At 37.1% G+C, this 22088-nt stretch overlaps 1 protein-coding gene across 4 annotated transcripts in view; it reads left to right on the top strand.

Annotated features, from left to right (window-relative positions):
- CLCN3 (chloride voltage-gated channel 3) overlaps positions 1-21610 on the top strand; it is a 61412-nt gene extending 39802 nt beyond the window's left edge. For 2 of the 4 annotated variants that reach the window (XM_032186469.1, XM_032186471.1), the window contains 9 exons: positions 1940-2127; positions 2829-2951; positions 4239-4445; positions 5818-5898; positions 7137-7682; positions 11749-11935; positions 13112-13510; positions 14261-14477; positions 18540-18700. In XM_032186469.1, coding sequence (XP_032042360.1) covers positions 1940-2127; positions 2829-2951; positions 4239-4445; positions 5818-5898; positions 7137-7682; positions 11749-11935; positions 13112-13510; positions 14261-14477; positions 18540-18630 — 2039 coding nt within the window. In that variant the 3' untranslated portion in view covers positions 18631-18700. Of the gene's footprint in view, positions 1-1939; positions 2128-2828; positions 2952-4238; positions 4446-5817; positions 5899-7136; positions 7683-11748; positions 11936-13111; positions 13511-14260; positions 14478-16758; positions 17026-18539 lie in introns of those variants that run through there. The other 2 variants (XM_032186472.1, XM_032186470.1) reach the window with 2 other exon arrangements.
- Positions 21611-22088: the final 478 nt, after the last annotated feature.

Here is a 22088-nt window from a genome sequence, read left to right as displayed (position 1 = left end):
TAGCAGCACACACATTTTCAAGTGACCAAAATATGCAGAAGCAAGAGGTTGCAAATGTTTTGCTCAATTTTTCCAAACAAGTATTTTAAACAGAAATATTAGATCTAAGTCCTAGGAGGATTTGATTAGTTGCAGAATATAGAAATGTCTGTTAAAAGGCATGGGAAGTGTATAATTACTACTTAAATATATACATAATCACTCTCACAAATCACATATAAATTAATATATATGCAAAATGTGTAGCATGTTTATATACCTCTGAATATACAAAGTGGGAGTGTATAATTGCTGGAAATTGCTGATGTTAATTTGAGTGGGAAAGTGCAGTGTTGTTTTCTTGTGCGTTTTTTTCTCCCCTCCAAGGCTGCAATGTCTATTAAAATAGCTTTACCATGCTTCAGAGCACCAAAGCTAGCAAATTCTGGCCATGAATATTGCTCAGCTTTTGCAGTTTCAGTTGTTTTATGTTGTATGTGTCCAGTGAATCTCAAATGGTACAACCTTGATTTCTTCCAGGAGAAGGTCTTACTTTATGTATTTCAATTAATGTAGTTTAAATTCTGTTCCACTGAAATACTGACTTAGACCTTGTTTGGCCCAGAATCTTAAACTGATGATGTACGGAAATTAGTAAATGTGAACCAGAGTTAGTTCTCTGCTACCAGTTCATACAAGTGAGCCTGGGGGCTGTTTCCAGACAACTTTTTCTGGTAGCGAATAATACCTTAAAAATAGGAAATTATAACTAATTAACAATTGCACGCATTCTCAAAAATACTAACTTCAGATGCAGTTTTGCAGTACCATGAAAAAGGTATTTTGTTTTTGTAAATATTTTTAATTTTTTTTTAAAAAAAAAAAAAAGCTTTGAGTTGGAGAAGTGCTTAGCATCCTTGCTGCTTGTTACCTGTAGTAGGAGGTTTACATGCTCACCATGTTATGGAAATACACCATGTTGTGTATCTATTACATGAATGTCATCAGGGTTTGTATGGCCTTCTATTTATGATGTTCTAAAACACTTGTTGGCAAAGTAAGAATTACTATTTTTTTTAATATATATTTACAAAATGTACTAAAATAGTTCATGAGTTCTTTGAGGCATAGTAAGATACTGTGTCAGAAGGTATATCATCTCTTTTATCAGAAAAATATCGTGGTCATCTTTTGATTCTTAACTCTGTAGTGTCAGTGGACTGCTGGAGAAGTATGGCGTAGGGATTAAAACAAAAAAAATACATCTTTCTGGGCCCTCAGCTATGAGACAGTTAGACATACTGGAGAAGGTCCAGTGGAGGGTCTGCAGTACCTCTCCTGTGAGTAGTGGCCAAACGAGCTGGGCCTGTGCAGCCTGGAGAACAGAAGGCTCGGGGGGAGATCTCATCAATGTCTATAAATACCTAAAGGAGCGTGCAAAGAAGATGAAGCCAGGCTCCTTTCAGTGGTGTCCAGAGCCAGGACAGGAGGGAGTGGGCAGAAACTCGATGGAACAAGAGGTTCCATCTAAGCATCAGGAGGCACTCTTGTGCTTTGCAGTTGATAGAGCACTGGTAACAGGTTGATGTACAGAGGCTGTGGTCGCTCTCCTTGGAGATCTTCTGAAGCCTCCTGGACACAGTCCTGGGCAGCCTGCTCTGGGAGCAGGGGCTTGGACCAGAGGACCTCCAGAGATCTCTGCCAACCTTAGCCATGCTGGGATTTTGAGTGATTCTGGGATCCAACTTGGGAAATAACACAAGGTACCAGATTCTTCATCAAATACCCTACTATACTGCAAATGCAATATATTCCTCAAAATCAGTAATGTTTTAAATGTCATTTTCTCTAGGCTTTCTGTAATTTCAGTTTATGTAAGCTAATGCCATCCCACTTCATTTTAGCTGCTTTTATTATTTCCACTTCCTAGAACATTAACGCAGAACTGTTTCTACAACAGGGGCACTGGCAGGATTAATCGATATTGCTGCTGACTGGATGACTGACTTAAAGGAAGGCATTTGCCTTAGTGCTTTTTGGTTTAACCATGAACAGTGTTGTTGGGGTTCAAATGAGACCACGTTTGAAGAGAGAGATAAATGTCCACAGTGGAAAACATGGGCAGAATTAATAATTGGGCAAGCAGAGGTAAGTATATGCCCCTTCTTTGAAGGCATTTGCTCTACTGAGCAAAGAAAAGAATGGTCTTAAGACCAGGGTACTAAATTGGGGTTTGGATTCTCCTATTGCTCAGTTTTTCAGCATTTTAATTGATTAATCATTTATGCTCTAATAAATGTGCATTTTATGTACTGCAAGAGGACTTAATGTATTGCAGGTGTAAAGAAGTTATAAGGAGAATATAGAACTGTTAACAACAGGAATTTTTATTCTTTATCATACTAAACAAACAAACAAAAAAAGAAGTGAAGTCTGTGTTGTCCTTAGATAACTAAGAATATTGCTTTTATTTTTTTCTACCATAAAATCTTTTTTGATAAAGAATACTTAGTATTCAGTAGATCTGAAGTATTTTTATAGCTACTAGGTGCTGTACTATGGGTACAGCTTTTGCGTAGACCTTTGTGGAGCCAGGAGTTAGACTCAATGATCCTTATGGGTCCCTTCCAACTCAGGATATTCTATGATTCTATGTTTATTTTATTTTTTAATTTATTTTTTGTTGTTGTTAATGTGAAGTCTTAGAATGCTAACTTGTATAACCCTGACTTTGCTGATGTGCAAAGGACTATGCTTTTCCTCTCTGTTATTTTAAGTAGTGACTACTCCTACGTCAGGTTTGTATTCTGATATTTTCTGTATTTTTGTGCTTTTCTTTTTGTCTTTAGGGGCCAGGTTCATACATAATGAACTACATAATGTACATTTTCTGGGCTTTGAGCTTTGCCTTCTTAGCAGTGTCTCTGGTGAAGGTGTTTGCTCCATATGCCTGTGGCTCTGGGATTCCTGAGGTGAGGTCGAAATAATAATTACATTACAGATGTTTCATGTTAGTGTGAAAATTCCTGCTGTTTTACAGTCAGAGGGAAGTCAAGAGGGAGGGTTTTGTGACTTGAAAATAATTTAATATGAATATTCAAATTTAAATAATGTGATTGTGCTAACTGTGGCTGAAAGAAAAAAAGGAGCTGCTGTGAAGCTTCAGGTACTGAGTTCGTAGGTTTTTGCTTCGTGTTTGTGGCTAGACTACTTTTTATGGAAATACTTAGCCTAAGAGTAAACTTTTGAAGAGTTATTTCCCAGCACTCCTCCGATCCTTGCCCTGCAGTGGTCAGAGAGCAGAGGTTCATTGACAGAATGTGGGTCGACAATCAACTCTCAAACCAAATTGTGTAGTATCCCTGGAAACTCATCTTTGTACAGTTGCTCTCTGCAACTATGCACAGAGTGTAGTGGGGGATGGGGGGGGACGACAAAGTAAAATTCTGGTCAGGCACATTTATTCACTCATTCTGTAAATATTTTCCATGTATTTGTAGTGCAGAGATTGAAGGAGAAATCCTGCCTTTGTGTAAGTCTCGAGTAGATCTGTGGTGTTACTCCAGAAAAGATTTCATCCTAAATTGGTCTCCAAATATAGATAACCTTTACTTTCTAGACACAGCTGGCCAGTGTTTTGTGCATGTCCTATTTATAGATGTGTTGTTCTTTGCTTCAATAGCTGTATTATTTTCTATATACAGGCATATTTGCAGTAATGTTACATTGTTAGGAAAAGTCAAGTCCTAGGAAAGTGAAAGACACTTTATAGTGAAGGAGGCTGATTTTTTCCATCTTTATGTCAACAAATCTTTTGCTGTATTTTTCTGTAGAAGGAAAAACAGGAAATACAGAAAAACAGAAAAGGGTGAAATTGATGCAAGGGTGAGATGTTGTAGTGTAGTGCAACGCGATAGTGTTTGCAGGTTTGTTTTTTCCTTCAGGAGTTTTCTGACTTTCACTTGATAATTTACATAATAAACCAGTGAATGTAGTCCTAGAAATCACTGCAGATACGTTTTCTGCTAAATGTAATTGATGATGTTGTTGTACATTATTGTTCTCTGTTGTACAGTAAGTTGCAAATGAAAAGCCTCTGGCAACCAGATGGGCTCTGTGTAGTAATCAGAATGATGCATGCTTTAATGTCTCACAAAGTTAGCCCTTTGAAAAGGCTGTTTTTGAAGTTACATGTCTAAAATGATAAAAGTAATTATTTACTGAAGAAAGTAGAATACAGTAGCATTTTTTTCTTCCAGATCAAAACTATTTTGAGTGGCTTCATCATCAGAGGTTATCTGGGAAAGTGGACTTTGATGATAAAAACCATCACTTTAGTCTTGGCTGTAGCATCGGGTTTGAGTTTAGGAAAGGAAGGTCCCTTGGTACATGTTGCCTGCTGCTGTGGGAATATTTTTTCCTACCTCTTTCCAAAGTACAGCACAAATGAAGCTAAAAAACGAGAGGTAAGTTTTTTGTAAAACCATTTCTAGAACATATTGATTTTCCATATGTTTTGTTTAAAAGAAAAAAAAAAAAAAAAAAGAGAGAAAATCCAAACACTGATTAGTTTAGAAGATATTTGTTCTCTCAGATTGTGTTTAGGCTTGAATTATCTATAGTTCTTTCTTGGATTAAAATCTATGCATTATCCCTAGCGTTCTCTAAGGCAAACTGTTTCCATGTCAGAACATTTCTGCATTTTTCCCATCTCAGTGATCATTCCATTTTTCCTTAAATTCTTTCTTCTTCTTCTTGACTCCATATTTTTCTAATCATCTCCAGTTGTGTGTGAGGACAGCAGAGGATTTCTGAACTCATGAACAAAGTACTCCTGGGAAAGGGTTGGTGACAACAGTGTTTTTGGCTCTTTACCTGTTTTGTGTTTTTTTGGCAGTAAGAGCCATACTATTGAAAACAAGTGTAATGGTAGTAAGTAGCAAGATGTAACATTGTTTTTAATTTAATAAAATCTCCATATTGTGAAATAAGAAAGTGTTTTCCCAGCTGTGCTGTAGTTCTCTCACTCTCAGCTTCCATGATTCTCGACGAAGACTGCACACTGTATAGGAAACTTGGATTCACTTCCAGTTTCAAAGCTGTGTATTCTTAAGTAAATAATTTCTTTTCCATGGTTTCGTTGTTAATCTCGAGTGTGATATTTCTTGGAGTTTCTCTGTGTGTTCTTCCACAGGTATGTAAGTGCTTCAGGTATCATTGTTCTTGCAAGGAACCTGTCTGATACTGTTACAATTAACATGCACTTTACCCAGCCTCGTGCATTAAATTTTACTCATCTGTGATGCTGCAGGACCATCCACTTCTTTGTTTCCTAATAATTTCTCTTTAATCTTAGTTCACCTTATGCCTTTTTGAGTTGTGTTTTTTTTTTTTTTTTTTTTTTTTTTTATTGAGTGCAGATCTCCAGGACTGATTTAAAAACTGCATAGTCTGTCACAGATTTTTTTCTTTGCAATGAGTAATATTTACAGTAGCTGGACTTCTTTACTACTTATGTGTTCTGGTACAGGGAAAGCTTGCTACAATTTCTTAAAAAATTGCTATCAGCAGCTTCATATTGAACCACAGGCTTCTTTTGGGAGGGTGCCTGGAGGAGTGTACATGGCCTCATTGTGGCTGGTACCTCAGCAGCAGCTGCTGTGAGCGCTGGCCACATCTTAAAAGCATTCTGATACGCTCACCTGATGCATTTCTGTTACCAAGTCTGTGTCCTAGATAGAAACATAGAAGAAACTGATAACTGTAATAAGATAGTGTCCTTCATTTTTAAAGCGTACCTCAGACTGTGAAAAATTCTTTATCTACTGTCTTTTCTAGGTGTTGTCAGCTGCTTCAGCAGCAGGAGTATCTGTAGCCTTTGGTGCCCCAATTGGTGGAGTCCTTTTCAGTCTGGAGGAGGTATGTCAAGAGATGGCATTAAAAGAAAAATGATTTAAAAATATGTTTTGGTATGAAAAATTTCAGATTCCTTTAAGCTGTGGAGTTTTTCCGAAGAGAGAAGTTATTTTAGGACCCACATTTCAAAATTATGAGTCCTGTTATAGGAAAACTCCTTAAGTTTTTTTTTTTTTCTTTTCTTTGGATCAATGTCAACTTTGCTTTATTTTCAAGTATATTTTTCTGGAGAATGGCTGGGTCAATAAGTACAGTTTACATAGAGAGAGGCACCAGTCTTTCATTCTATAAATGTATTCTAAAAAGTGAAAATTGTGGGACTTCTTTTTTCATTTTGTAAGAGGCTTTAGAAATCTCTTTGACAGTTCTATGACAGTGCAGTTTTTAAAACATTTCTTCAAAGTTTCAGACACTAAACACAATTGAATACATTAACTATTAATAAAACAAATACACTATAATAAAACCATTGAGGCCATCAAACTATTTTCACTAAGAAAAGTTTCTTTTTAAATTAGTTTTCAGCATTTTTTGTTTCAAAAACATGTTATTTAGATCATTAACATTTTTTTAAGAAATCCTACATTAATGGTCTTCTAAAAATCTCAAAATTGAGTGGGAGGAAGGGGGAAAGAAGGAAAGTATACTTCCTTGTATAGTTTCCTCTGTATCATTAAGGGATTTTGAAGAATTACTTTGTTGAAAAACAAAACAGGCTGAGAAGAAAACTCAAAATTTCAATCCTTGTATGGGACTTAAGTGTGAAGTTGAATGTTGTATTTAAATTTGTATTGTTGTTGTTTTAATGATACTTTGTAAAAACACATCTGCCAGAAACCCTTCACTGTTGGCTGAAAGGAGGTGAAACGGTATTAGCAGGAAATTTGAGAGAACAGCTAATACCCAATCTGGTGTTTGTTGAATGCTTGGAAGAGATGCTTCTAAACAGAGAAGGTTTTAAGCATAAATGACTCTGTTTTTTCTTACGTCTTATGACAGCAGTGGTTTCAGTATTGCTTTAGTTCTTGAAACTGATCTAAGCATGAATTGTTTTAGAGCTTTATAAAGATGTAATGCATGCTGGAGCTCCAGTGCTCCAGGTGATTGGAATAATACTTATAAGACTTTTTTTCCTCAGTATGTATAACATGTGAGCAACAGAACTGTAATACATGCATGAAACAGTCTTTCCAGTGTTTTTAATTGGATCACTAACAATTCTCATGTATTGCCTTTTGCAGGTCAGTTATTATTTCCCCCTGAAAACTTTATGGAGATCATTTTTTGCTGCTTTAGTAGCTGCATTTGTTTTAAGGTCCATCAATCCTTTTGGTAATAGCCGCCTAGTTCTTTTTTATGTGGAATATCACACTCCTTGGTACCTATTTGAACTGCTTCCTTTTATTCTTCTGGGAGTATTTGGTGGGCTCTGGGGAGCATTTTTCATTCGAGCAAACATTGCATGGTGTCGTCGACGCAAATCTACAAAATTTGGGAAGTACCCTGTCCTGGAGGTTATTATTGTTGCAGCAATAACAGCTGTCATCGCATTTCCTAATCCATATACAAGGCTAAACACCAGTGAGCTTATTAAAGAGCTGTTCACAGACTGTGGGCCGTTAGAATCCTCCTCCCTCTGTGACTACAGAAATGATATGAATGCAAGCAAAATAGTAGATGATATTCCTGACCGCCCAGCAGGCACCGGAGTTTATTCAGCTATATGGCAGCTGTGTTTAGCACTCATATTTAAAATAATCATGACGGTCTTCACCTTTGGTATCAAGGTAAGTGTGAATGCTCTGGCTGCATCATCTGCTGCGATTATTTCATTACTGCCTTTCTCATTTTCCATCTCTCAAAGCTAGCATATTTATAGTTTTTTTTCATGTGTAGTTTTGGGTCTCATGGGGAAAAAAACAAAACCTTTTACTGTTGATTAATAAGCACGTCTTGTAGAAAATAACGTTAAGGTTCATTGAATTCAAACTAGCCCATTGTTTGTTCAGCAGAATAGAAATAGGTGCTAGATTTTATAGACAATAGTAATTGTGTGGGTGGAGGGCTGTATGGGCCTGACTGAACAGTGAGAGTGATTTTAAAATTTCTAAAAGCCAAGCTCAGCTGAGGTCAAACACGACCACTTGGGTTCCTTAGTACTGTCTCATGAAAAACAAAAAAGGCTGTATTTCTTGAACTATTGCATCTTTTGTACCTCCTCTCCTCACTTACCACATTAATGTAATTACCCCAGGCTAAAGGAGCTGATAATGATTTCTTTACTGAAATTTCAAGTATTGCATGTCATGACTTCTTTTCATGTGACTGTACTGGAAATTTCTTTTCCATTACAAAACAATTATTTTTTTTGTCTTTCCTGGTCACTTCATCTATCAGTCCTTCAAGCTATTCTCAAACCAGTGGCTGCTTTCTGAGCAGCATGTTGTAACTGCCACGCCTTCACTGTTTGCTGACTTTTCAGGCTCCCTTTGTACTTTTTTCAGCTACATCAACATTAAATGTTTCTTAACACAAACACGACTTGCAGAATGTCTGCAAAGCAGGATTTGTGTTTAAACTAGCTCCATTTTCTGACAGTGTACCTTGCTATTCGATAATTGCATGTATAAGAAAACAACTTATTATGGGGGTGGTTGAACACTGGAATAGGTCATGCAGAGAAGTTATGGATCTCCATCGTTGGAGATGCTCAAGATGTAATTCGATGCAATCCTGGACAACCGGCTGTAGTTGACCCTGCTTGAACCAGGACTAAGAAGGGAGTGGATATTGGGCTAGACAATCTGGAGAGCTCCTTTCCACCCCCAACCATTCTGTGATTGATAGAACAATATTTTCTTGTGTTTCTCACCTGTTGGTATTTGAGAATATGTTGCAGTCTGTTATTTGAAGTAATATTCCATATGTTGTTTGATGGGTAAGATAAATGTGTTGAGTATACGTGAAATGTTAGTCTTCCGTAAGTCAGAATTTCACCTATCATTCTACAGTTCTGTTGTGTAGAATTTCACTTATCTAGGGCTCTGCCTTTTTAGCATTACAACATTTATTGCCATGTAAGTATTATAACTTCAATTCTATCTCTTAGCATTCCTCTGTTCATGTGCATCTGTCCTTCTCATGGAGTTGTCAGCAAAGGATCACACTTAGTGTGTTAGAATTCACTCAGTCACAGAAAGGTAGAGCTTCCTTTTTATTTGGTTTTGGTTCCTTTTCTCATACCTTTAGCACTTGCAATCTGTTGTAAGAATACATTTACCACTTTACAAATAGGCAAGGATTTGTGCTGCAGTCACTGATGGGATCGTGCTACCTACATTTGTCTGAAGCTTTGAAGCATATGTCAGGTTAAAATGTCAGGCAGCATCTGGAGAAGGGAATGTCACTTGAATATAGTATTTATTCATGTTGTGAGCTTTATTTCTGTGAGAGGAAAGAAAAAGAGTCGGTCATGAAATCATTAAATCATGATTAAAATCCTCCGAATTCTCCAGGTCTGCTCCTGGAGCTGTAGCTATGTGCAAACACACAAGTTCTGCCCCTTCCCCTTGGGAGCTGATGGTCTGTGAGGTGAGCAAAGCGACGCAGCTGCCTGTGGGGTCTGGTGATTCCTGCTGCTTCTACTGCAATGGACAGGGATCGCCAGAAAGCTGATTGGCAGCACTTATTTTTCAGTCTTTAACATGGAACAACACTGCAAGAGTAAATAGATTGTATACATATGTAGAATATATGTGTATACTGGACTGTTTATTTTCAGTGGGCTTGTACCGCGTTTAATTGCTGATGATGAACAATTTGGGATGGGATTGCAGCTTTTTTTCAGACCCGGACTGGTATCCAACTACACTGCTAAAGAAGTGGAAATTTGCACATATATCCTGATTCCTTGCTTGTTTCAAAGATGTTGCATGTGCCAGAGTATAAACCATTTTCTCTAATGGATACCTTCAGTTAGGCTGGCGTGCACTGGAAAAGGTAGTTGGGACAAGGTGGAACCTACTTGGTTTTCCTTGCTCTTTCTGTGTGAAGGTTGCTGTCCGCTTTGTGACGTGATTCTGAGGCTTGGGGAAAGGGATGCAACTGTGAAATTGTGATCAGTTAGACCTGTAACCATTATCCACTTGTGATGAAAAGAGGAGGTAGATGCAAAAAAGTGTATGTTAACAAAGAATAAGAAACCATCTTGATGCAGTTTCCATTTGGAGCCTGAATTTCTGTGGCATGCTCATGTAATAGACTAGGATCTAGGCAGTTTCAAAGATGTTTTCAGCTACTTTTAGGTCTGAAATGCTAGTTTTTTCAGGGTATAGTACCGTTCACAAAGAAATAATTTTAATCAGGAAAAATAATATATTTTAACAATTAAAAAGGGGCTTAGAAGCACAATTGTGGGAAATAGTAGTAGTGGTGTAAATACATGATTTGGATATTATGCTAAAATGACAGCGTGGAATACTGTTGCTATCAGCACTGAAATAGGAGGTAATTCAGGAATGGGAATGAAGGATTAGTAAACCTTTCAACAAAACTCATGCAGCTGACTTTCAGACAGGCTTTAGTGTATTGATTTGTCCTTGGTTTGCATGTTAGAAATTATTTGCAACCATAAATATTGATAATATAATAATGTGAATAGGTTCTGAAATACACTTTGGCATCAGCTACTGGATTCCAGGGCAAAATCTCTAGTTTGGAATTGAATAATACTTAGATTTTGCAGCACTGCAGTGGAAAAAATAAATTATTGGTGTTTCCTATTATACCAGTAGTGCGATTTTGTAATGAAGTTATTTTGACAAGATGAGTTTAGGTTTGTTCAGACGCAAAGTAAGAATTTTACAATTTATGGTTAAGATTTGTACGTCAGCCATAGTGGAATGTATTTCTGATACCAACAGATGCTGCGCGGAGAAGCAGCAGGCTTTTCTGGTTTAATGATACATTTAGGTACAGTATGGTTTTTTTTGTTTGGTTTTTTTTTTTTTTTTTGCACAACAGTGGTTTCTCAGATGGACCCTCACTTTTCACTCTTGCTGCTACTGATACAAGCTTGCAGTAAGATTTCCCTAAACCATTCTGCTATGACAAGGCGATGTGGCCTTTCCAGGTTCTAGTTCATAACAGAAAAACAGATTAAATAACTAAAATTACAGCAGAAACATGCTTGTTGTTTTTTTATTTTTTTGTTATGTTTTAACAGTAATATTAACTGCTTTTTTTTTAACAGCAGTTTATCTGCTTCTTAGTGTACTTAGTGTTCTATATGCACTACTTCATATGGAGAATTGTGATATAGTAAGCAAAGCTTCTTTTATAATGACCTGTTTTGTTGGTCATCTGATTTATAGGAGCTGGGAAGCAACTTCTGAAGGCAATCCTGCTGTGTGCAAAGCTTGTTTAGTAAGTGAACGTTGGTTTAGAGGAACGTGAGGTATAATAAGGGAAATCAGAAATCAAAAAGTTTTCAGTACTAGTAGCATAGCTCAGACTGGGCAAACATATATTGGAAAGAATTGTGCTGTTAGCACTGAGAATATAGTCTGTGGTCCTGTATTGGTAATAGGTTTGTTCTTAAATGCAGTAAAATACAAAGTAAATGTGTTCATAAAATGGATTCAGCTAACTAAGTTCGTCAGAAGTATCAGTAGCATTGTGTGTGTGTTAAGTTTTACTAACCTTTTGATGTCAGTTTACGTGTTTTTAACAGTTTCAGTCTTTGCATTTCTCTTGGAGGGAAAAGGAAAGCAAACAACAGCACACCGATTCTAAAAAATATACATCAAATATGTTCCCTTCAGCATGACAGCAGTTCTTCTGTTTCCGTTGTAGGTTCCATCTGGGTTGTTTATACCTAGCATGGCAATTGGAGCCATAGCAGGAAGGATTGTGGGAATTGCAGTGGAGCAGCTGGCTTACTACCATCACGACTGGTTCATTTTCAAAGAATGGTGTGAAGTCGGAGCTGACTGCATTACACCTGGTCTTTATGCCATGGTTGGTGCTGCTGCATGCTTAGGTAATTAAATTGCAACACAATAGATGTCAGATGTTTTCTGTTACCAAAATAACAATGAAAAATAAAGGGAGGTATAAACATGGGCAGTATTGGAACATCTTCTCGTGTGGACTTCCCTCTCTTCAGAAGACTACACTTATCTACAGAAAACCATCAGATGCTTATGATCTGAAGAGCAACATGAAATTTTAATTGATTATATGATGAGAAATAGAATAATCTAAATAGTAGTGTTTGATGTCTCTTTGTGGCATCGATAGATGTCACTACAACTTCAGCCAGAAAACACGCTCTTGAAATGTATAGAGGACTTAAAGAGTCAAGTACTGTTGAAATTGTTATAAGGAGGTGATGTGATCCGCTGCCACTTCTGCATGAATTGTAACAAGTGTTCTTTAAATTCATAATGTAAATAAAGCTTTCAGAAGTGCCTAATGATTTGGGGAGTCTGGTTAGACATACTTTTAAGAAGTCTGATTTATGAAGTGATGAAAATCATCTTCACTTAAAGAGGCTGAAGTTGGGCACCTAAACTTAGAAGATTTCTGAAGGTCTTGTCCTAATTTAGTTACCTTAGAAGTTAAACTTAAAAGGTATTAGTACAGCTCTGCCAAAAGTAGTCTTCTTCCTGAAGGAAGAGTATTTGAGCAATCAAATGCACTAGAGGAATAAATGTAGTTCTTGGAGAGGCGTTTTTTTTATTAGTTCAACGAGAATCACTTTTGAATGTGTTGAAAGAAGGACCATGTGTTTTTATTGAATGAAAAAGATATGGTATCAGAAACCTTTGTGGAACAAACATCTTACTAATAAAAGAGAAATATAATCCATGTCTTGTCCCATTGTCAAGAAAGATTCAGTCAGCTCAGAATTCTTTTTAAGTTTTATGATTCAATAGCAGCATTAAATTCTTAATACTTTGGACAATCCAGCTGTTGAATTGCTAGTTGTTCCTTCCCTGCATTAGTACCATTCTGTTTCCAAATTATTGTCTTACTGGATCTCCTTATTTCTCAGTATTTTTAACTTTAAGATTGGCTTCAAAAAAGACATAATTCATAGTTTGCATGAAAGAACAACACAAAGTTATGTTTGCAGTTCTCAACAGGAAGACAGGAAAACTAAACTCAGTATTACTTGATTCTAGAATGTTAATGGCTACCATTTTTCTTGCAGGCGGCGTGACAAGGATGACTGTGTCCCTGGTAGTTATTGTCTTTGAACTAACAGGAGGGCTGGAATATATTGTGCCCCTAATGGCTGCAGTCATGACCAGTAAGTGGGTAGGAGATGCCTTTGGTAGGGAAGGCATCTATGAGGCGCACATCCGACTGAATGGATATCCCTTCTTGGATGCAAAGGAGGAGTTTACTCACACAACACTGGCTGCTGATGTAATGAGACCTCGAAGAAGTGATCCGCCGTTAGCAGTTCTGACGCAGGATAATATGACAGTTGAAGACATAGAAAACTTGATCAACGAAACCAGCTATAACGGTTTTCCTGTTATTATGTCAAAAGAATCACAGAGACTGGTGGGCTTTGCTTTAAGAAGAGATTTAACTATCGCAATAGGTAATTATCTTCCAATATTTTGTTGTTATATATTCTAATTGAAATGATTTTAAAGCTTAAAACTTGAATGATAGAACAAGGGGGAATGGTTTTAAACTAAAAGAGAGGAGATTTAGATTAATGTTAGGAGGAAATTCTTCTCTCAGAGGGTGGAACAGGCTGCCCAGAGAAGCTGTGGATGCCCCATCCCTGGAGGTGCTCAAGGCCAGGCTGGGTGGGGTTTTGGGCAACCTCTGGTGGGAGGTGTCCCTGCCCATGGCAAGGGGTTGGAACTGGGTGGGCTTTAAGGTCCCTTCGCACCTGAGCTGTTCTACGATGATGATAATGACAGCATTTGTCATCATTACAGGGGGAAGCCATCAGTTGGGATAGGCTTTCTTTGTGACGGATTCTTCAGCAGCTGTGTGCTTACTGTATGATAGTTTTTAAGCATTTCCATCTCTCCACAGTAAATGCAAGTTAATTATTAGAGTGAGAGGGGTAGTAGCTGACATAGCTACCGAGTGCTGAGGGGCAGTAGCTACACCTGTATGGTAGATGGCTGCTGTGATTTCTGCACGAGTGCTTCTTGGTGATGAAGCAATGTTTATAGAAACACAACATCAGGATATCAGCATCTAGAGAATAACAATATCATAGCCTGGTAGTGTTGATTGAATTTTCTGTTTGTGCTAAATCATCTTTCTCCAAGAATGTAACATTTTTCTTCTTCTCCTGTCTTCCCCCCCCCAACTCTCCTCTTTCTTAAAGAAAGTGCTAGAAAGAAGCAGGAAGGGATTGTTGGCAGTTCCAGGGTCTGTTTTGCCCAGCATACCCCATCGCTTCCAGCGGAAAGCCCTAGGCCTTTGAAGCTTAGAAGCATACTTGACATGAGCCCTTTCACCGTGACAGACCACACGCCCATGGAAATAGTGGTTGATATTTTCCGGAAGCTGGGTTTGAGGCAGTGCCTTGTAACACACAACGGGTGAGTAAAGTGGCAGCAATACTGTTCATTTAGTTAGACACGGTAATTTTCACTTCTAGGATCAAAGCTTTCATGGTATTTGGATCCATATAGTTGGTGCTGTATGTCAAGAAGGTGCTGTGCAGTGGCACTTCACTTAAATTCTCACTCTTCCCTTGTATTCCAACTAAGCAGGCAGTAGCTGTAAGTAGTTGTCTTAAGATGCTCTGAAAAAAACCTAGCTTTCATTCAGCAACAGTTTTGCGTGTGCAACTCACTTGTGGAGGAGACAGAATTTGTCCTACAGAAATTTAGTCTCATGTGAGGCAGCCTGTATTTCCTACTTGGGTGTGTTCTGTCAATATGAAGTACATCAGCTGTTGAGCTTACCTGGGCTCATGAGAAGCAAGGGAGAGAAAGGTCTGTTCGCTACCTCCTCTTCTAGAGTTTGGTAACGACAATTACCACCAGGCTATTAGATTTGAAATACTGAAAACTAAGTAACTGCCACTAGTTCTGAAACTTCAGTCTGCAATCTTTACTTCTGCACTTCAAAATACTTCAAGAAAGTAATCTCAAGATCTGGATGTTTGTAAATATGACTGTAGGGAGTTGTCATGTGATTACTATGAAATAAATTGGCCCTTGGCATAGAGACTGTGTTCTATGTTTAACATGTTCTATCTTTGAACATGTTTAAATGTTCATTAAAATTGTCTCTTATTTATTTCTTTTTTTATTACAAGATCTTTTTCTGAGTACTGTTCTACTTCAACATTCTGCTTTCCTGTATCACGGGTGTTAACCACTTGACACACAGCATTGCAGCTTCTGCCATAGTATCTTGCTTTCTCTCTAGCATGTCTTTTAAGTCACCTGAGAAGTGAAACGCTGTCGTTTAATCCACATTATTTAGGATCTATGTTCATGGGACAAAATCAAGAAACCTGAAATATGGGTGGGATTTTTTTTGCTTTGCTGTTGACTGCTGCTCTAAGTGGCAAATATTTAAATACTGCACTGATTTCCAAGTTTGTTTATTCAGGTGTATTTTAAAACAGATGCATTTTATATGTGCTTTTTTTCTTAAAAAATAGGAAATCAAATATATCAAATAAAAAATAGCTGTTTTCAGAAGTATAAGTAGCTCTTTAAAACCCTTCCTATGCGAGAGAAATGACATCGTGATCTGACACTTAGAAGTCAGTGCAGACATGCAATTATTCCTGTTTTGTGCAGAGAAATTTGAGTTGGTAAAACTTCAGTGATACATATTACGATCTTAAAGCTTCTGTTGTGGTTGAGTGCTCAAACGTTGACGTTGATGTCAAAATTGACTCTAAAGAAAGATGAGTCTTGTAAAGCTATGTCAAACTGTACTGCGAGTTCTTAATCACTTTATGATAAAGTATCAGCAAGTATGGATGACTTTAAAAATTTGCCGTTTCGTGACACTCGTTATTTGTTGTCCTACTTCAGTTTACAAATTCGTGGTCTTCCATGAGTTTGTCATCCATTACAACAAGGTCAGCAAAGTACTCTGAGTGATACATAGTCATGTGGGTGTGGAGGACTATTAAATTTCGGCAAATTTCATGCAAATTGAGTAGACATGAAGACAGACATTAACTTACTGGTTCTGATCCAGTTACAAATAAGAACTGTGCAGAAATTGCTGAGATACAGATTTATATAAAGATGAACCTGATTCTTTCTAGCTGTGACCAGAACATCCATTCCAGGGAGTGGATTGATTTATACCATGGTGAATAAGAAATTTGTCTGTTCCTGGGGATGCCAAATAACGCTGCTTTGTAGTGCAGCTTCAAACCTCAATTGCTGTGACTTGACAGTTATTACTTTTGTTATTTAGTGTGGCTTGTTAAATACATGTACACATAATTGTCTGTAGTTGTGAGGAGAAAATAACAAGTAAACAAAAGGAAATAAAGTAGATTTTAGTTTCAGTGCCACTGAAATCAAAAGAGAGGTGAATTTGGGAGAAGGGATGAAGTACATGTATGCTTCCCTGACTTGTACCTGGTATGAGAAACATATTGCTCTGGGGTTGTTGAAGATTGAGCATTTTAGAAGACAGACAAAAAAGAAAAAAAAAAAAACACAACACAAGTCTGGGAAAGGGTGCTGACTTTCAAATCATTTTTCACTTAACTATCTCATTAGCTTTCTTGCAATCCATTTTATTTTTTAGTTTTGCTCTACTCTAAACCTTTTTCGTTATGACTAGAATTTTTTTATTTGATTTCACACACAGTTATTAGCATAACATGATCTGTTTCAGGATTGTCTTGGGGATCATCACAAAGAAGAACATATTAGAGCATCTCGAGCAACTAAAGCAGCACGTCGAACCCTTGGTGATTAGATATATCAGATCTCATAATTAGACACATTAGAAGTCAGGAAGCATGAAACTTGTGAACTGTTCAGTACTGTTATGACATCGGCTGAACAATGAAATCCTCCATTACTAAAAATTTGTATTAAAGAAACCATAACAGAAAACAGTATGCAAAATCCTTTTGTACAAATCAGGCTGTTAACTGTGGACGTACTGTTAGTCACAACATTAAAGGAAGGTAAACAATAGACTTTGATGTTTTGTTCTTCAGATCATGTAGATCCATCTAGTTGATCTTTTGATTTCCCTAGGTGGGAAAGCACACAGCTAGGAATACCTTTTTTCCTCATAATGTGAAATAAAAATTCTATATATGCTAATTTCTGATTCTGACAGCTTTAAATAGCTGCTAAATAGCAAAGTAACTATCGCATCTTTTGAGAAGCAAAGCCAAGTAAGTTTTTAATATATTGCAGCATTAGATCTTCTCTGTAATCCCCATTTATCAACATGATTTTTAGAAGTACTCTTATTTTCAAGTACAGTCCTGCAATTTTATACGAAGTCCTGTGATTCTGCTGCTGTTACCTACAGCAACTAATGTACTCCCTTTTATAAAGTCCAGTGAAATCCTAAGCCACTAAATGGTGTGCTAATACATTTACTATTTACTTCAGAATCTAGATACTGTTTTAACCACAATGTTGTGATCTAACCTTAGTTATGAGATAGACTTCTCTTAATTTGGATATGGGTTGCTCTGCAATAGCTGCATTTCTACTAAACCTACCCACCAAGTTTAGCTACTTATGTGCAAAACATGCTAATTATGTTCTCATTTTATGCTAATATTTCACAAGTATTTCATGCGTCCTTTAATAAGAAAAAAATAAAGTACTAACCGGAATAACAAGGGCAGCGGCTCATTCATTCTGCTCTTTGCTTCTCCTGTGATATTACCCTTTTGGACAGTCTCTTCCTTTTTGATATTTCACAAAATTACAATTTAAAAAGCAATTAAGACCCCGTCATAAGAGCACAGTATCTAAATTTGAAAATGAAAACATACTTATTTTCTATTTATTTTCTAAAGCTGTGCACTCCAAAACCTAGTTAACCATTGATTATTTTGCAAAAGTTTTGTGGTGAATACAGTGTGCTCCTATGAACATATATTCTGTCTGAGCCAGTGCATCAGACTGGAAAGATCCCTGTGATTAAAAAAAAAAAAAAAAAAAAAAAGGAGTTCAATTTGCTATTAGGATATTTGGGCCATCAAGTGATACATCACTTCTGATGGCTAGGCGGGCACATTCATCCCTTTTGTAATGGGATCAATATCATTTCTTTTTCATACCTCTTTTTTCTTTGTCCCTCTTTTTTTACTTTTTTGTTGGCATATGCTAATCAAAATTTCATTTTTTTGTGGAAACAAAGTTAAACAAAAATTGTCATGGTCTCTACTTGTATTACTTGTATTTCATTAAAGTAGACTGCAGCTGTCAGAGACCATCCAATGTGGTGTCTCAGCATTGCTGTCTTTTAACAAACTGGTGGTTATTCACTATTTTGATTAATAAAATGTTTTCGTCTAAATAAGAAAATCAGGCTGTTTACTTTTGCTCTGTCCCTGTCAACAAAAAGGACTTGGCTACAGATGTTGTTCTGGTTTCTTATTTTCCTGCTTGGATTAACGTTGGTCTTCCGTTTGTCCTTTTCAGGCGCCTCCTTGGCATTATAACAAAAAAAGATATCCTCCGTCATATGGCCCAGACGGCAAACCAAGACCCCGCCTCAATAATGTTCAACTGAAACCCATAGCTGAGGAGAGAGAGGAAACTGAAGAGGAGGTTCATTTGTTGAATAGCACAACACTTTAGTCTGGGAGATACTTCTAAAATCAGAAACGAGAGCTGGGTTTTTGCGTAACAGTGCTGCTGGAAATCAGGAGTTGGTCTGGGGGAAGCTGTGGAGAGGAGGAAGGCTGATGGGAGCGTGCGAAGGGAGAGCTGCTGTCCTGCACTGGATGCGTCCCGAGGCGTCAGGTCTGCCATGATAGTGCAGTGGGAGAGCCGTGCGAGGTGGCGCAATTCTCCAGCCCCAGCCTGGTACTTCAGCATTGAAGAGATGTGTTCTTAGTCCCTGTTTCTGGAGGGATCATTCCGAATTGAGCCATCTTATGGAGACTGAAAGGTCTTGCCCTTTTTACCACTGAAAACTGTTGTGTTAACTCATGAAATGTATAATTATTACACGTCACCTTTCTACATTCCAGAAGAGCTTTATTTCTCTCTCTCCTGAGCCGTAACAAAGCCTCTTTAAAATTGGTGTGCCCTTTTGAAGCAGTTGTTTCTCATATTGAGATGTACTGTGAGTTACTGAGGTTGGATCACAAGAAGGGAGGTTTTTCTTGTGCCATTAAACGTGTAAGTTTGTACATCATTAAATGCTTGGGGCAGTACAGATCCACTGCAACAAAAACAGATGGAACAGGTAATACCTTGCAAGAACCATGCGAGACATCTTTCAGCCCATGCGCTGTGATAATGAGAAAAATGAAACGTGAAACGAGAATTTCAGAGAAAAATACTGTTTTTGCTGCAGAAAATATCAATAATGTGACCTGGTCTTATGCAATTTTTGTATTATTGAAAACACTAGGATATATACCAATGTTGTGCAGTATAAGGAAGAGTACTGCTATCTACTAGTTAAGAGCTGGAACAATTCTGTATACGTGTATCTGGTAAAAATTGCATGCTACAACACTGGAGATATTTTTTCCCCCCTGTAAAATTTGAGACTGCTCATTTTTATTTTTTCTTCTCCACAAAAGATGTTCCACTGCTGACATGGTAGGAAGAAATGTAACTCATAACTTGCACTAAATGTATATTATTTTTCTTGAAGTTTTACCATTCTTTATTTATATTTTTATGAATTAAAAAATCTATTAAATACAAATCAGTTAATATCTCACATAACTAATTACCTTTTTAATGTGATTTTATAGAATAATTCACAATCCTCTCTGAGTAATGGAGGATTAGCAAATGTTTACAACTAGATGAAGGGTTTAAACAAAATGGTTTCTTTATGATCCAACATGCATATAAGATCATTTTCAAATGTAACTTTCACTGCCGTTACTTTTTGAGCAGATAACTGGAACAGTAATAGTAGAAATATTATTAAAAGAAATAAAACTTCAGGGTTTTAAAAATAATAAAAAGCAACTATACGTATTAGATTGCTTTTGACTTTTTTCCAAGTATATAAAGCTATAAATTATATGTAGCCACTGAAGATGAGCGGCAGGGCAGAATCAAATCCAGTACTTGAAAGTTTGGAAGGACTTCAAAGTTGAGCAGCAACACACAGGGCGGCAGCAGGTGAACTGACCAATTCCTAACATCCTAACTTTTCTTTCGGTCACCAATTAATTTGTTTCAGTCATTTTTTCAAACTGTCACAAACACATGCGGACACAAAGGCCATGTGCCATAGGTGAAGCAGGGAGGAAAAACCTTAAGAAATATGGCGTAGAGAATCATGTTTTACAGTATGTGGCTAGATAAAATTTCCTTATTAACAATTATGACCACAGGACTCCAAAGGTTGAGATGGTTAATGCCTAAATTCTTGGGCATCTCTAATGCAATTGTCACAGTTACCTCAAACATCTTTTTTCAGCAAAGTACTCAGCATGACTTCATCGTAAAGCAAGGTAACGTCCTGAAACAACACTCTAGTATTGTTGGCAAGCTCCAAAAAAATGTCAGTGTTTAAAGTGCTTTGCTGAATTTTTGCCTATTTTCAGAGTATAAAACTGCCATCCACTCGATCTCATCTCCTGCAGTAACTGGAACCAGTAGAAAGTGTAATGTGCCAGTGGGCTCAGTGTGATCAGCGCCTGTACGAAGAGCAGCTTTGGAGCTGAAATGGAATCCGGCTGTGTTGAGGCTGTTGGGTTGCAGCAACAGGCTGTATTCTGCCAAGCAAAGCCAATGCCAGGGGTTCAGCATTTGTTCTGGTACGTTGGGTGAACCTGCAGAAACTTTACGAAGAGCAGGGTTTGGCCCCTATACAGAAGGCAGCTCTGGAAGCTGTCAGTGATGCTGATCTGTTATCTTTGTGTGTTTTTTTTTTTTTTTTTTTTCTCTCTCTATAGTGGAAGAATATAAATGCACTACATGTATAAAAAGTTGCTTTAAATCAGTTTGGAACCTCTGCCATTTCTGATGTTTTCCTCATCCTAAAACACTGCTGTGTATGTACTGTATTAATTTGCACCTGATTCTACAGACTGTACTGTCTGAATTAAAATACAGTTCACACCCCTGCTGTGTTTTATAATTTCAGTATGGATCCCAAGTGCTGCATATAAATTGTTTATCCTTTAATGTTCTCGGCTGCTAAGCTTTCCCTATTGACATTTTAAATGTCCCTGGTAAACATGCATTAGAAATTCTGATACTGAAGTATGTGTGCCTCTGCTGTTCAACAAAATTTTTCTAATGTAAAACTTCCAGCGCCTTACTCAAGTTCCTAATTCGAAAAAAATGTGGATGGGAGGGTGAAAGTGTCAGCATTATTATTTTTAAATCAATCAGTTACTGGTTCATGAAGAATGCATACTTTGTTAATCTGTGATGTTGCCTAGAGCTGTATTTAATATTGATCTTAATGTTTTTATTTATAATAGTGTGGTAGAGCTGCATATCATTACAGTAAAAATTATGATTACTGTGATGATTTAAACAAACATTAAAAACTTCTGTATGACCATTTATTACTTTGTCATGTTTTCTCAGTATTTGTGTTGATTTTTGCATTTAATTTCCCTGGAACAAAATGAACAGCTAGGAATTTTTAATATCAAATTAGTAAAAATTAAAACTTTCTGAAACATACTTTCAAATTTGCTTCAATTATGTAATTGTAGAGTAGCTGGCTTCCCAATTTGAAAATGGGTGGTGCTTTTATTGTATAAAAGACAGAATTACGTAGTTGCTGCACTGTGCATTTTTAGCCCTCTTTTTTTTTCTTTTTTTTCAAAAAAAAAAAAAAAGTAGGGTGAAGTTAGACATCTCTTGCTGACATATTCATGATGTACACGCACTTGAGTATTTCTTCGGTTGTGGTTACAGTTATTAAGCTCTAATTGAGAAGAACAGATAAAACTGGAAAATCCATAAATCTTCACTTTTTCCAGAGCTAATGCTTAAATATGTGAAAGGTGAATACTTGTGTGATTTACAGGGTGTTAA

The sequence above is a fragment of the Aythya fuligula genome, chromosome 4 (assembly GCF_009819795.1).
Source record: "Aythya fuligula isolate bAytFul2 chromosome 4, bAytFul2.pri, whole genome shotgun sequence".
Lineage (NCBI taxonomy): Eukaryota > Metazoa > Chordata > Aves > Anseriformes > Anatidae > Aythya > Aythya fuligula.
The sequence above is the reverse complement of the archived record's forward strand: the minus strand, read 5'-3'. Positions and strand labels throughout refer to the sequence as shown.